General features: G+C 38.5%; 1 protein-coding gene across 2 annotated transcripts in view; it reads right to left on the bottom strand.

The window, feature by feature from the left end:
- Positions 1-15,632, bottom strand: part of ARNT (aryl hydrocarbon receptor nuclear translocator) — a 77,729-nt gene that overhangs the window by 29,819 nt on the left and 32,278 nt on the right. For both annotated transcript variants that reach the window (XM_080800350.1, XM_080800351.1), the window contains exons 3-6: positions 13,423-13,467; positions 7,840-7,884; positions 4,438-4,482; positions 1,925-2,138 (exon numbers count right to left, since the gene is read on the bottom strand). In XM_080800350.1, the coding sequence (XP_080656476.1) occupies positions 1,925-2,138; positions 4,438-4,482; positions 7,840-7,884; positions 13,423-13,467 (349 nt within the window). The remainder of the gene's footprint in view (positions 1-1,924; positions 2,139-4,437; positions 4,483-7,839; positions 7,885-13,422; positions 13,468-15,632) is intronic.

The following is a 15,632-nucleotide window of genomic DNA, read 5'->3' as shown; positions in this document are numbered from 1 at the left end:
CAATCAGTATCTCTATGTATATTGTTAGATTAACTGATTAACTATTTCAAAGTACATGCATATAAATCCATGCTATGTGTGTTTTCATATAGACACTCCTATTTGGAAAATTCTCATTGCTTTTTTCTGAACCACATTCCTTTCCTTCTAATACTCTGAATAAAAAGGTGACATTATAGGTCAATTTTTTCTTCCTTATATTTCCTGTATCTTCCGAATTTTTCTGCATTAACCATGTGTTATTTTTAATAATCAAAACAGAACATGTCTTTCTTACTCTTAGAAGTCTTTGCTAACCATCCCCACTCAAACCTGGTCATTCTATTCACATTAGCCATCCCTCCACTATATATTTATCTAGTCCCATATAAACTACTAAGTTTTTTTTTTTTTTAAGATTTTATTTATTTATTTACTTGACAGACAGAGATCACAAGTAGGCAGAGAGGCAGGCAGAGAGAAAGAGAGAGGAGGAAACAGGCTCCCTGCTGAGCAGAGAGCCTGATGTGGGGCTCAATCCCCGGACCCTGGGATCATGACCTGAGCCGAAGGCAGAGGCTTTAACCCACTGAGCCACCCAGGTGCCCCTAAATTAGTAAGTTTTAAAGAAAGGTTATTTCTCAGGGTGCCTGCATGGCTCAGTCAGTTGAATGTACAACTATTGGTTTTGGCTCATGTCATGATTTCAAGGGTCAGGAGATCCAGCCCCACATTGGGCTCCAGCTCAATGGGGAGTCTGCTTGAGATTCTCTCCTTCTCCTTCTGCCCCTCCCCCGACTCACATTCTCTCTGTCTCTCTCTCTCTCTCTAAATTTAAAAAATCATTTTAAAAAGGTTATTTCTTCTCTGTATGCATTTTCCTCTCATTTTTCACTTGTGTGTATCCAGCCACTCAAAAATTCATATTCAAACTGATTTCCACTCACTCACATATTCATAGTCAGATTAAGTTCTTGAGAAGCTAGAAATGTTTTTGCCTTCCCTATTTTTCTCATTACATGTAACAGAGCACATCTCTAAGGAACGGAGACTGCCTTGTTAGACTCCTTCTATCACTAAAACTGAAAGCTGCTTTAGGAATAAGAAATCAATTTTTTCCATCTTCTATAACCCTAAAGGCAATAAAGAGAACTGTTTCCATAGGACACAGTCATCTCTTCTTCCTACAAGTCTACTCTTATTTCACCTTAGAGGCTACATTCATGAGTGAAGTTTAAAATACATATAAGCTTTGGGGCACCTGGGCGGCTCAGTTGGTTAAGTGTCTGACTTTAGCTCAGGTAATGATCCCAGGTCCTGGAATTGAACTACACTGGGGCTGGGGGGTGGGGGAGGGGTGTGTGGGGGTAGAGTCCCTGCTCAGCAGGGAGTCTGCTCTTCCTCCCACACCCTTCCCCATTTGTGCACACATACTCTCTCCAAATAAATAAAATCTTTAAAAAAATAAATAAAATACCTACAAGCTTGCTAAATAATTTGCACAAGTATTCTGCAATTCTCACTGTTCAAATGCTAATATTATAGCCAGAAATTGAAACTACTTTCCCATGGTGTGAATTTCTCCTTAACAACTGAATTCTTGTACTTTAAGCAATCTACAGATTCAACTTGGCTCTGTCTCTCAATATAGGGCACTAGTTAGAATTATGGTCATCTAGGGGCCTGGGTGACTCAGTCAGTTGAGTGTCTGCTTTCAACTCAGGTCATTATCTTGGGGTCCTGGGATTGAGCCTGGTTTGTCAGGCTCTCTGCTCGGCGGGGAGTCTACTTTCTCCCCTCTCTGCCTGCCTCTCTGCCTACTTGTGATCTCTCTCTCTGTCAAATAAATAAATTAAAAAGAAAAAAGAATTATGGTCATATACGCCCAAAACATCAAAGTTTTCAACAGATTCTAGACAATCTCAGATTTGTACATCCCAGAGACCTGATCAGTGAGGAAAGAAGGCTTGTAGGTGCCATCAGTGGATGTATTCCCAGTTCCTCGCAAGGACTTCATATGAGAGACTGCCATGCGTAAGATGGTTAGCTTGTCAGGTTTTCGAGCCAGAGCACTACAGGTGGGCACCATGTCTGACAGTTCTGTGATGTAGGCTGTCATCTTGTTCCGTCGCCGCCGTTCAATTTCACTATGATTTTCCCTGCATGGAGAGAGAAGCCCCATCCAGTGGTCACATCTGGCCATTTGGGAGCAGGAAAGAGTGATATAAATACGGAGAAAGCTGCTGAAGAAAGGTAGTTGTTTGATTTAGGAGGGCTTAAGTCTTGGAGGGTAGTGTCAAGTTTGCCAACATTCTCATGCAGAACAAGCATGGAATAGAAACCAACAAGGCAGAAAGTAACCAGATACCAGCAATTCTTCCTATGTCCTAGAAACTTCACTTCCTATGTAAATTACCACTCCCCCAAATAAAAGAAAAGAAAAAGTGTTTTAAGAAGTGATAGTCTTGGGGCGCCTGGGTGGCTCAGTGGGTTGAGCCTCTGCCTTCGGCTCAGGTCATGATCTCAGGGTCCTGGGATCGAGCCCTGCATCGGGCTGTCTGCTCAGCGGGGAGCCTGCTTCCCCCTCTCTCTCTGCCTGCCTCTCCGCCTACTTGTGACCTCTCTCTGCCAAATAAATAAAATCCTTAAAAAAAAAAAAAAAAAAAAAAAAAAAAAGAAGTGATAGTCTTAAAATATGCTGATTTTATTCACTTTAGTTCCCGAGAGACAAATAATCTTGGCTTGGCTGACTCCATGTTTACTAATTCAACTTTTTAAGGCTGAAAGTAAAATGACTAGTTTTTTCCAACCCAAGTATAGTGCCCCACAGCTGATAAAAGAACTGATAGTATACTTTCCTCTGGTCTATAAAATGTTGCCTGTTCCAAGCTTCTCTCTTACTCTTAACGCTAGAAGGAAGAACTGGAAGATTCTTAAGTTTTACTTGTCTCACTAATAAAGTCCTACCTTCTCTATTTGGATGTGGTGCCAGTATACTGAGCTAAAGAGATTTTAAGATATCATCTAGCAGAGGTCACTTCTGGGTCCCCCCACTGGAGCAAAATGAATTGGAGAATAAAAGTGGAGTGGGGAGGAAAAACCCTGAAAACAGACAATTTGGATCTCAACAGGGTAAGTGGATCACATCTCCAATGCTGATTTCCTCAATATCAGAACAAAATCTTATCATTGTTAAAAATAATAATCCACTAGTTTTCAAGCTGGATTTCTGAAAAGCCCCATAGTTCCTCAGTGTCTTCCACAGGGATGCGCCAAAGAGAGAACCAAACAATGTGCTGCATTTCTGCTTCTCCTTGAGCAGCTTTTGCTGTATCCTTTTTATTTGCTTCCATTACCACTTAAGGGTCCTACTGGAATAAAAGTTATTTGTCAAAACAAAAAAGAAAAGTAAAAACAACTGGTCTAACATAAATCTATGAGAAGAGCAAACAAAGGTTAAGAAGTTAACTAAATGACTTTCCCAAAGGCAGCACTCATTCCCAATTAATGCAATGGTTTTCCCACCATATATACAATATCAGCCTTCTAAAAAGTTAAAGAGTTAGCAGGAAATGACAACAAAATGAGCTTGTGGCCCTGCTGAAAAAGGTAATGAGATGAGGGGAGAAAGTAGTAAAAACACAGATTAGTATCAATGATCTATCTCTTACTGAGTGGTCCCAAATCACAGAAGCCAGAAAACAGAAAAATCTGGGTACATCATTAGTATCCTAGTATTTCTACCTTAGTGACAACAGTCTCCAAAGAGAGCTCTAGAGTCCCCTTTCCAAATGGCAAAAAGGTCTCACCACATAAGTCCATATTTTAACATTCTACTTTCAAACGTAAAGCACCCATCTTCCTAGTATCTAACAGATTTCTGACACTAAAATCCAGAAGGCTGGTTTTTTAAAAGCCATATCATGGCTGCTAAAACTTTTCTGGGAAACCACAAAAGATTCAATCACCAAAGCAAGACCAGTACTGCTATGACACAGTAATCTAGCCTATGAGTCTACACAGGAAGATAAAGGGTATGCTTTCTAGAGAGGTATGGAGTAAATGCTAAGGCCTAAATATTGGGAACCAACTGCAAACATAGATATATGTATTAGTCTTTTGATAAAAAAGTATGCCCCTGTTAAAGCACCAACTGGCACCACTGCCCTGCTTCTAAAGCCTTTTATTCTGTGAAACAGTGCTGAGATAAAGAAAAAAAGAGAAAACTATAAGACTAATAGCAATTTCTTAAATTCCTTAGTAAAGTTCCCTCAACTCACCCACTTTCTGATGGGGGAGGCCAAAGTTCCTGTTACACACAAACTTCTAAAAAATCTTGTCCTCTCTTGCCACAGATAAGGAAAAACACAAAGAGAAGGGGGAAGAAAAGAGCAGAGTAAGAAAAAGGAAAAAGCAGCATCATCTGCTTCATCATGCTGAAAGACACTGTTCTCCTACCTGGCGAGTCTCTCTTTATCCGCAGAGCTCTGTTCATCATCCGACCTAAAAATAGAATTAATGAACTAAGCTAAAATTAAAATTAAAAAAAAAAGAAAAAAATAAAGATGGATGGATGGATAGACTGATGGAAGGAAGTAGAGAGGGGAAAGGAAAGAAAAAAGGAAATAGAACAAAATAGATGCAGAGAAGGGAAAATTAAAATATGGACAGGAATCTTGCTCATAACTTTACAAAGCCATTTGTTAGGATAAAGAAAAAGTAACTTATAGGACAAAGGTTGACATAAAAGCAAGGCCAATATTCATTATAAATTAACGTAGTCTGAACACAGAAAGCATTTTGCCAATCAATCTCTGTAGAGACCAACAATATATAGTTTGAACAAGAACCAAACAAAGGAATACATTCTCACACATTGCTCCCAATCTGGAAATAAAGTGATACCTACATATGTTATTCTTTTTTTATTTTTTTAAGATTTATTTATTTGAGGTGGGGGGAAGATGCAGAGAGGGAGGAGAATAGCACAGAGCCTGACATGGGGCTCAATCCCAGGACCCCGAGATCATGAATCAAGAGTTGGCCATTTAGCCAACTGAACCACCCAGGGGCCCCCACATATGCTATCCTATAATGAAAAAAAAAATCAAAGAGTAAATCATGATAAGAATGTCAAATTATCACGAATACAATCTCTCTGTAACATGCAGACACACACACATACACTCACCGACAAAATAACCAAACAGGTTTCAATGGAGAAACTACATAAATAAAACTTAAGAATTAGGTTTCTGGCACATCCCCTATCATTGGTTTGATACTGAAGTAGTAAATTTCTATTTATTCACTCTCCCATTTCTTTGCAGTAAAGCCCTAAAACTACTGGATCCCCAGTGCCAACTCCCCCTCCCCTGGAGGGGGCTACAAAGGATTACCACTAAACTTTTCTGGCAAACTGAAAACTATAAGAGTTAGTGGCAACTGAAGAAACATCAAGGTATTGGTAGGCCAGTATGTCAGTATCAATTCCATTAAAAACAATATATATATATACGGGGCACCTGGGTGGCTCAGTGGGTTAAAGCCTCTGCCTTCGGCTCAGGTCATGATCCCAGGGTCCTGGGATCAAGCCCCGCATCGGGCCCTCTGCTCAGCGGGGAGCCTGCTTCCTTCTCTCTCTCTGCCTGCTTCTCTGCCTGCTTGTGATCTCTGTCGAATAAACAAATAAAATCTTAAAAAAAAACCAATATATATAGATATAAATATAGATTAAGAAGCCTCAAATGAAATATCTAAGTATGACATATGAACAGGCTGAAATACTAATATTTCATTATTAAAAGTGACATGTACAGGGGCACCCGAGTGGCGCAGTCAGTTAAGGGTCCGAATCTTGGTTTTGGCTCTGGTCACAATCTCAGGATGGTGAGATGGAGCCCAACAACAGGCTCTGTGCTTGGTGTGGAGACTGCTTAGAATTCATATTCTCTTTCTCCCCCCGCAACTACCCTTCATCTCTTACAGGAGTAAGTTGTTTGAAAGAAACTTAAATATCTAAAATTCCTATTATTACTACTCCTACTATTACAAATCCATAATCCTTTAACCACTCTAGTATCTCTAAGTGAAATACATGAATGTCTAAATATTTATATTAAGTAGGACAAATGAAAACTAAAATAATTCAGGTCATGTCTTCATAGAGACTTTTTGGAATTTTAATCAATAAACTGTTAACCTGCATGACCAGTACTATCTGATGGCATGACTGTCATTCTTTTTTTCTTTTTCTTTTTTTAAAAATTTATTTATTTAAGTAATCTCAAAACCCAATGTGGGGCCTGAATTCAGGACCCAAAGAACAGGAGCTACATGCTCTACTGACTGAGCCAGCCAGGTGCCCATGATGGCTTGACTTTCCAGTGCAGCTTGAAAAACTATTCCCCAAATATCTATAATTAACTTCTCATTTTAGAGATGGTTTATACCCTAAAGTATTTATAAGTATCTATTTCAATAAATAAATTATTTGAAAATCTCTTAAATTCATTCCTATTGCCGTTGCCTCCACTCTATCCCAGGCACTCATGATTTGATAGCTATCTTATTATTCACCCTTGCATCTATCTCCCTGACTATAGTGCTTCTCTTTAATCAATCTTATACATTGCTACTAGAGAAAATCCCACATGCATTTTCTTTAATAAAATCTCTTATTCAGGGGCGCCTGGGTGGCTCAGTCATTGGGCGTCTGTCTTTGGCTCAGGTCATGGTCCCAGGGTACTGGGATCAAGCCCCACAATGGGCTCCCTGCTCTGTGGGAAGCCTGCTTCTCCCTCCCCCACTCCCCTGCTTCTCCCTCCCCCACTCCCCTGCTTGTATTCCCTCTCTCACTGTCTCTCTCTCTGTCAAATAAATAAATAAAATCTTTAAAAAATTAAATAAAATAAAATCTCTCACTCAAAGCCCATGATGGCATCTTACTGCTTCAGACAGTTATAAGCTACTATGACTGGTATTTCTTAGCCTTCTACACCAGTGGTTCTCAAGGTATAGTCCCCAGACTAGCAACATCCACAATAAATGTAAGTACTCAGTTAAGCTCTGGATTTTTGATTATTCATTTTTCTAAGGTGGCTACAAACTCCATTTTTAAAAAACAAACTTACTGTTTAAAATATACAGAATGAACTTTCTAAAAAAAAAACTTTGCTTTTTATTCATAAATCCTCAACTTTGTACATCTAAGTTGAGAAGGTTTTATAAATAAAAAGCAAACCATTTTCCTAATCTTAATAAAATCTAAATAAATTTATTGCAATCAAAATTCATCTCCACAAAAATTGTTCCTGTTGCAATTTTTTTTTTAAGATTTTATTTATTTATTTGACGGGCAGAGATCACAAGTAGGCAGAGAGGCAGGCAGAGAGTGAGGACGAAGCAGGCCCCCTGCAGAGCAGAGAGCCCGATGCTGGGCTAGATCCCAGGACCCTGAGACCATGACCTGAGCTGAAGGCAGAGGCTTAACCCACTGAGCCACCCAGGCGCCCCCTGTTGCAATTTTTAAAGGAAAACTATTATCTGTACAGAGTTTGTGGACCCATTTAATAATAAAGGCAACCATGAAATCCATAACTTGTGTTCCCGTGGACACCCAGCAAGCACACTGTATAGCTGCCTATCATATACATAAAAACACTGTATAAAACTAATGTGCCATTAGTTTGAAGCCATGTTACCTGAACATAAACAGTAACTGTCATACTAAATTTTGTCAGCTTTCAGAGTGTGAAAAAGACTGGACAGAGAAATTAACTCCTAATGAGATCAAATTAAACTCCATATGCCTGAGCTGCCTGGTCCCACAACATGGCCCAAGATGCTCTACTACATTACCTGGCAAATCGCTCCTTATCATTAGACATCTGATCATCATCACACCTAAAGAAGAAAAATAAGGTTAGCCCAAAGCATTATACTTGTTGTATCTACTTCATGTGAAATGAAAATTAGAAAGGAATAAAAATATTCAACAGGGGGAAAAAAGCCAATGGAAAAGCATCACAAAGCAAAAGAGATAGTAATACCATCCAAAAGAACTTAAGAAACCCATGACTATTATTTGTCAGGATTCTGATATTCTCCTTTACCCTTACTTATCAGACACGCCAAAAAAAAATGATGATCTCATGAGGGCACAGCTGACTGCCTGGTCAACACTACTCTGAGGTTAGGGATAGCTGTGTTTTAATTATGGCAAAAAAACGTGAAATATAAAATTTACCATCTTAACCAATTTTTAGAGTACAATTCAGTAGTGCTAACTGTATTTACATTGTTGTGCAAGAGATGTATAGAACTTTCTAATCTTGCAAAACTGAAGCTCTATATACACTAAACATCATCTTCCCACCTGTTCCCCACCTGACCCTCAGTTGCTAGTAACCATCACTGTACTTTCTGTCTCTAATTTTGACTACTTCAGATACCTCATGTAAGTGAGATCATATAGTCTTTCCGTGACTGGTTTATTTTACTTAGTGTAATGTCCTCAACATTCATCCATGTTGTATTACATGTCAGGATTTCCTTCCTTTTAAAGTCTGAACAATATTCCACTGGACATATATGCCACATTTTCTTTATGCATTCATCTGTCAATAGATATTTGGTTGCTTCCACCTCTTGGCTATTGTGAAAATGGTGCAGTGCACATGAGTGTGCAAATATCTAAGACCCTGTTTTAATTATTTTGGATATTTATAACCAGAAGCGGGGTTGCTGAATCATATGGCGATTCTGTTTTTGATTTTTTGAGGAATCTCCATACTTTTTTCCAGAGTGGTTAAATTTACAATTTACATTCCAACCAATAGTGCACAAGGGTTCCCTCTTTTTCATATCCTTACCCAACACTTATTTTCTATTTCTATGATGGTGCCCATCATCATGGATGTGAAGTGGTATCTCATTGTTGTTTCAATTTGCATTTCTCTAATGATTAGTGATGCTGAACATCTTTTCATATGTTTGTTGGCCTTCTGCATACCTTCTTTGAAAAAAGTCTATTCAAGTGGTTTGCCAATTTTTAATCAGGTGTTTTTTTTTTTTATTACTGAGTTGTGGTTGTTCTTCATATATTATAGATATTAACCTTTTATCAGATACATGATTTGCAAATATTTTCTCCCTTACATGGGCTATCTTTTCACTGTTTTCTTTGATGCACAGAAAGTTTTAAGAGATAGTTTTAAATTACAACATAAACAATGTTCTTTATCTCTCTGATCAAGGAACACAATCCATTCATCCCAACAACTTGTACTTAATAAACCAATAAATCATATCTGCTAAATACAGAAACTACAGGAATTGTGGAGAGAGGAAAATCTTTAAAAAAAAAACAAACTACTCTACTCTCTGGATGATCTAAATTTTCTTCTTCTCACTGCCACAGGACATAGCAAAGATCTAACAACTTTGGGCAGAAAGTGCTTTTGGGAGATAGGTAAGTCTCACAAAATTTGCAGTTAAACCAGTTATTACATTAGAGTCAAAATTTATACTGCTCCTTTACAGGCTGTAAATCCTCAACTAATCCAACCCCAAGAATTTTCAGATTTTGAAAATAACAGGAGAGCAGAAGAAGAATGGGCAAATCCATGGAAATGTAACTGAATTCCAGCTCAAGCACAAATGGTTTGTTCCTAGGACACAAAATATGCTTTAAATCAGATGCTACTAACTCTTAGTGAAAACATGTAACCTAAAGTGAAAAGAGAGACTTTAATTTACATATTAACTTTGAATCTCAAGAATGAGTCTTCTAGATCCTTGGCTGGAAGCAGGTTCCAGAAATGAATCAGAACACAGAGCCCTGGGCCCTATCCCAGGCCTACCGAATTACATTTTTTTAACATAATCTCTAGGCCCAATGTGGGGCTTGAACTCACAACCCCAAGATCAAGAGACACATGCTTTACCAACTGAGGCAGTCCAGACCTACTGAACTGGAATCTTGACCTTAACAAGAAACCCCACATGGCTTTGTATACACATTAAGGTTTAGAAGCACTACTATGAACACTAGTAACTCTGACAATGCACCTGGAGTTTCAAAGCCTTCATATTATTAAAAATGATTTTTAGGGGTGCCTGGGTGGCTCAGTGGATTAAGTCTCTGCCTTCAGCTCAGGTTATGATCTCAGGGTCCTGGGACTGAGCCCTGCATCAGGCTCTCTGCTCAGCAGGGAGCCCACTTCCTCCTCTTTCTCTGCCTGCTTCTCAGCCTACTTGTTATCTCTGTCAAATAAATAAATAAATAAAATCTTTTAAAAAATGATGTTTTAGGTGTCTGGAGAATATAACAAAATGACATTTGAACAAATCAATAAAAACGTATGATAAATTACAACTTTCAAAAGTAGCATCCACCAAGGAGATTTAGTGCTGACTTATGGATACAGTGCAAATAAGGCTTTCACACACTGACCCCAGAGGAAAATTCCAACTGCTTAAAAAATAAATAAATTTTAAAAAAAGATAAATTTGGTGATGTCTCTCTCAGGTATAATGACCCACTAGGTAAAATGATCTGTGACAGTCTTTTTTATGGCTGGGGAAAGAACAAATGAACTGATCTGCATATAGTTTGTGACTACTAGATTTTGTGGAAATGAAGACAGTGACTCAGGGCCAGAGCTAACTGAGAAGTATAAATAAGACTAGTGGTAGGGCACCTGGGTGGCTCAGGCAGTTAAGCATCTGCCTTTAGCTGAGATCATAATCCCAGGGTCCTGGGATCCGCAGGGAGCCTGCTTTTCCCTCTCCCACTCCCCCTGCTTATGTTCCCTCTCTCATTGTCTCTCTCTAATAAATAAAGTCTTCAAAAAAAAAAAAAAAGACAAGGGACGCCTGGGTGGCTCAGTTGGTTGGGCGGCTGCCTTCGGCTCAGGTCGTGATCCCAGCGTCCTGGGATGGAGTCCCACATCGGGCTCCTTGCTCGGCGGGGAGCCTGCTTCTCCCTCTGCCTCTGCCTGCCACTCTGTCTGCCTGTGCTCGCTCGCTCTCTCTCTAACAAATAAATAAATTAAAAAAATTTTTTCAAAAAAAAAAAGACAAAAAAAGACAAGTGGTTACTTATATGCCATACATATGCACAATTCGGTCCCACCAATAGCATTTATCATTATAATCAGTGATTCCAAATTGGAAGAATTCCCAGAGCTGTTTTATTTTATTTTATTTTTTAAAAGATTTTATTTATTTATTTGACAGAAAGAGAGATCACAAGTAGGCAGAGAGGCAGGCAGAGAGAGAAGGGGAAGCAGACTCCCTGCTGAGCAGAGAGCCTGATGCAGGGCTCGATTCCAGGACCCTGGGATCATGACCTGAGCTGAAGGCACAGACTTAACCCACAGAGCCACACACACACGCCCCTCCCAGAACTGTTTTAAAAAGTCTATCCTCGGGAAACCTGGTGGCTCATTTGGTTGGGTATCTGACTTCAGCTCAGGTCATGATCCCAGGATCCTGGGATGGAGTCCAAAATCAGGCGTGGCAGAGAGCCTGCTTCTCCTTCTGCCTGATGTTCCCCCTGCTTGGGTGCACTCTCTCTCTCTCTGACAAATAAAAAAATAAAATCTTTAAAAAAAAAATCTATCCTTCCTCCAAAATTAAAGTATCTTTCCCTCTTCACATTTATTAATACTCACTAAGTCTCAAGAGCTCTCTTGGAGAATTATTTTCTCCAGTGCTCTGCAACTACTTCTTCATGGTAGCCAAGTTATAGTTGTTTTCAAGAGTATCTGGTAGGGTTCAGCAATGAGTTAGTAGTGAGAAATATAAGCCTAAATAAAAATTACTAAAATGAGAAAAAACCCAGATGTCTTTGACAGAACTTAAGCATTATAAAACTAAACAATGGCAAGGAATTTACAATATGGACATCCTCCATGCAAAAACAAAAACTGAGGACATTATGAATGTATGTAACACATATACATTTTAATACACTTATATATGTACTGAATATTTCTGAAGGATACTCAATAAACTGGAAACTGTAGTTGTCTAAGGAGAAGGGTCTAAAGTGAAAGGAAGACAGGCCTGAACTACACATAACTTCGCACTGTTTAAAAACTTATAAAATATATTACTTTTTAAGATTTAGTTAATAAGACAAATCAAATCTGGACATTCACATAATAAAATAATGGCTTTTTTTAAATAGGGCTTCTTTATTAAATATTAGTTACTCAACAACATAGACCCACCTAGGTAATATTTTCAACTTTGCAAAGGAAAAATGGCAGGTTGCAGTCAAGATAATCTTCCTTTCTTTGACTCTTACTGTTTTCCTTACTTAGAAACAAAGCCAAATAATGGGTCTTTAACAGGAATAAATATTTCCCTTCTCTGAAAGAACTCCTCCATCAATGTATCAAAAAGTCCATTTTCAGTGCTCCAGAAGATTCATCATTCAAGGATACAAATTCTAATTCTTCCTCTGTAGAAGTCAACAGGTATAAGAAAGTATGAAAAGTACATTAATCACCCCCCAATGAATTACACCTTAGCCTCCTAACACACTGACTCAGGACTTGCACATAAAATTTGCTTTAGCCAATGGAACATTAGCAAATGTCAATACAAAGCAGAGGCTTGATAAGCATTTGGAATGGGACTCGCCCTTCAGATTGTAGACACTGGCATTTAAAGAAACTCAGTCTGGGGGCGCCTGGGTGGCTCAGTGGGTTAAAGCCTCTGCCTTCGGCTCAGGTCATGGAGCCCCACATCGGGCTCTCTGCTCAGCAGGGAGCCTGCCTCCCTCTCTCTCTGCCTGACTCTCTGCCTACTTGTGATCTCTGTCTGTCAAATAAATAAATTTTAAAAAATCTTAAAAAAAAAAAAAGAAAGAAACTCAGTCTGGGGCGCCTGGGTGGCTCAGTGGGTTAAGGCCTCTGCCTTCAGCTCGGGTCATGATCCCGGGGTTCTGGGATCGAGTCCCGCATCGAGCTCTCTGCTCGGTGGGAAGTCTGCTTCCCTTCCTTTCTCTCTGCCTGCCTCTCTGCCTACTTGTGATCTCTGTCAAATAAATAAATAAATAAAATCTATAAAAATAATAATAGTAATAATAAAAAAACTCAGTCTGACCTCCTTAAGGATAAAAGACCACAAAGAAGAGAGAATAACCATCCAGTCAATCCACAGCATTGTGAGAAATAATAAATTGTTGTTTTTAAACCACACAGCAACTAACTGTAACAGAGGGTCTTGGAAATTCTCTGCCCTCTCTTCACTAGAACCATTAAAAAAATGTTTGAAAACTTTAGGAGGTATAATATAATAGGAAACTTTAGTTTTAGGATAAAGCACTCACCTTAGGCCTAAGGACAAAAATATTACAAGTCAGAAATATAAAGATCATGAACTAATTTTTAATATCAGAAATCTAGAGAAAAAAATTTAAAATCTTACCTCAAAAATTTACTGTTCCCTTCTCCATCATCATCAAAATCCAACCTGGGTAAAGCCAACAATAAATATTATAAGCTCACTGACACAGAACACTAAGACATTAAAAATTCTCAACCCACAAGTTATCTGAACACCCACCCAAATGGAAGAAGGAAAACAGGAAGTGGACAGAAGTCAAATGAAGATATGTGACTTCCCCCTTTTACCAAACTGAGCAATCAAAAGAGTCTGTGCTACCTAACATTTTCCTAAGTTGGCAGTCCACCTTTGCCAAAGTTTTATATCAGAGTACAACCTCTACCAAAGAAACAGGAATCCACTCAAAAATGAAAATAAAAAAATTATTAAGTTAGGTCCATTTTTCAATTCTATAGTCTAAGCTATGTTACTAGACTTCTGAAACATATTCCAAAAGAGTGATGTTACAAAAGAGACCAATTTAAGATCTCATAAGGTTACTAATCAATGATTCCTTACATCACACATCTAATAAACATGCAGCATATGCTACATTAAAGACTTGCTAGATGAGAGGAAAACAACAGACTTACCCTCAAGGGACTCTCTACCCAGACAAATACAAATACAAAACAAATGAGAATAAGAAAGCACCATGTGAGGAGCATAAGTAATATGCTATAAGACATTTAGTGAAAGCAGCAATGACTTTCATTTCAGGGGATTACAGGTAACAAGGTAGGCAATCTCCTATTAATCTCTGTACTCTACTGAACCAAAATATTACCACCTCATCCCGGTGATCACTCTTGGCATCTCTACTAGCCTTATAACCTAACATTATGAGTCTCTAGATGGATTACATATGAAGTACACAGCATCAATCCTGAAAATGTTCATTCCTCTTCCTCCCTATAGCCCCCTAATTACTAGTCAAAATCCACCCAATAACTCCATTTCTAAGAATCTACCCTATTATCAACAGTTATATGCCAATAAGCTAAGCAACCTAGGTGAAATGGATGCATTCCTGGAAAACTATAAACTCCCAAAATTGAACCAGGAAGAAATTGACAACCTGAATAGACCGATATCTAGTAACGAGATTGAAGCAGTGATCAAAAACCTCCCAAAAAACAAGAGCCCAGGACCTGACGGATTCCCTGGGGAATTCTATCAAACTTTCAAAGAAGAAATAATACCTATTCTCCTGAAGCTGTTTCAAAAAATTGAAGCAGAAGGAAAACTTCCAGACTCTTTTTATGAAGCCAGCATTACCCTGATCCCCAAACCAGGCAAAGACCCTACCAAAAAGGAAAATTTCAGACCGATATCACTGATGAATATGGATGCCAAGATTCTCAACAAGATCCTAGCAAACAGGATCCAACAGCACATTAAAAATATTATCCACCATGACCAGGTGGGATTCATCCCTGGGTTACAAGGATGGTTCAACATTCGCAAATCAATCAATGTGATAGAACAAATCAAGAAGAGAAGAGAGAAGAACCACATGATCCTCTCAATTGATGCAGAAAAAGCTTTTGACAAAATCCAGCATCCATTCCTGATTAAAACGCTTCAAAGTATAGGGAGAGAGGGAACATTCCTGAACTTCATCAAATCTATGAAAAACCCACAGCAAATATCATCCTCAATGGGAAAAAGCTTGCAGCCTTCCCACTGAGATCAGGAACACGACAAGGATGCCCACTCTCACCACTCTTGTTCAACATAGTATTAGAAGTCTTAGCAACAGCAATCAGACAACAAAGAGAAATAAAAGGTATCCAAACTGGCAAGGAAGAAGTCAAACTCTCTCTCTTCGCAGATGACATGATTCTTTATATGGAAAACCCGAAAGACTCCACCCCCAAACTACTAGAACTCATACAGCAATTCAGTAATGTAGCAGGATACAAAGTCAATGTCCAGAAATCAGTGGCTTTCTTATACACTAACAATGAAAATACATAAAGGTAAATTAGAGAATCGATTCCATTTACTATAGCACCAAAGACCATAAGATACCTCGGAATAAACCTAACCAAAGAGGTTAAAGATCTGTACTCGAGGAACTACAGAACACTCCTAAAGAAACGAACTAAAAAGAGAAAAAAAATTTATGTACAAAGATGTTCACTAAGTATTACATATAATAGCAAAGTCTTCAAAACAACTTAAATGTCCCAAAATAGGAACCGAGTACATCCCTTTATGTAACTTAAAAATCAAGTTTTTATAAAATA

The sequence above is a fragment of the Martes martes genome (genome assembly GCF_963455335.1).
Source record: "Martes martes genome assembly, chromosome: 4".
NCBI classification, from domain to species: Eukaryota; Metazoa; Chordata; class Mammalia; order Carnivora; family Mustelidae; genus Martes; species Martes martes.
The sequence above is the reverse complement of the archived record's forward strand: the minus strand, read 5'-3'. Positions and strand labels throughout refer to the sequence as shown.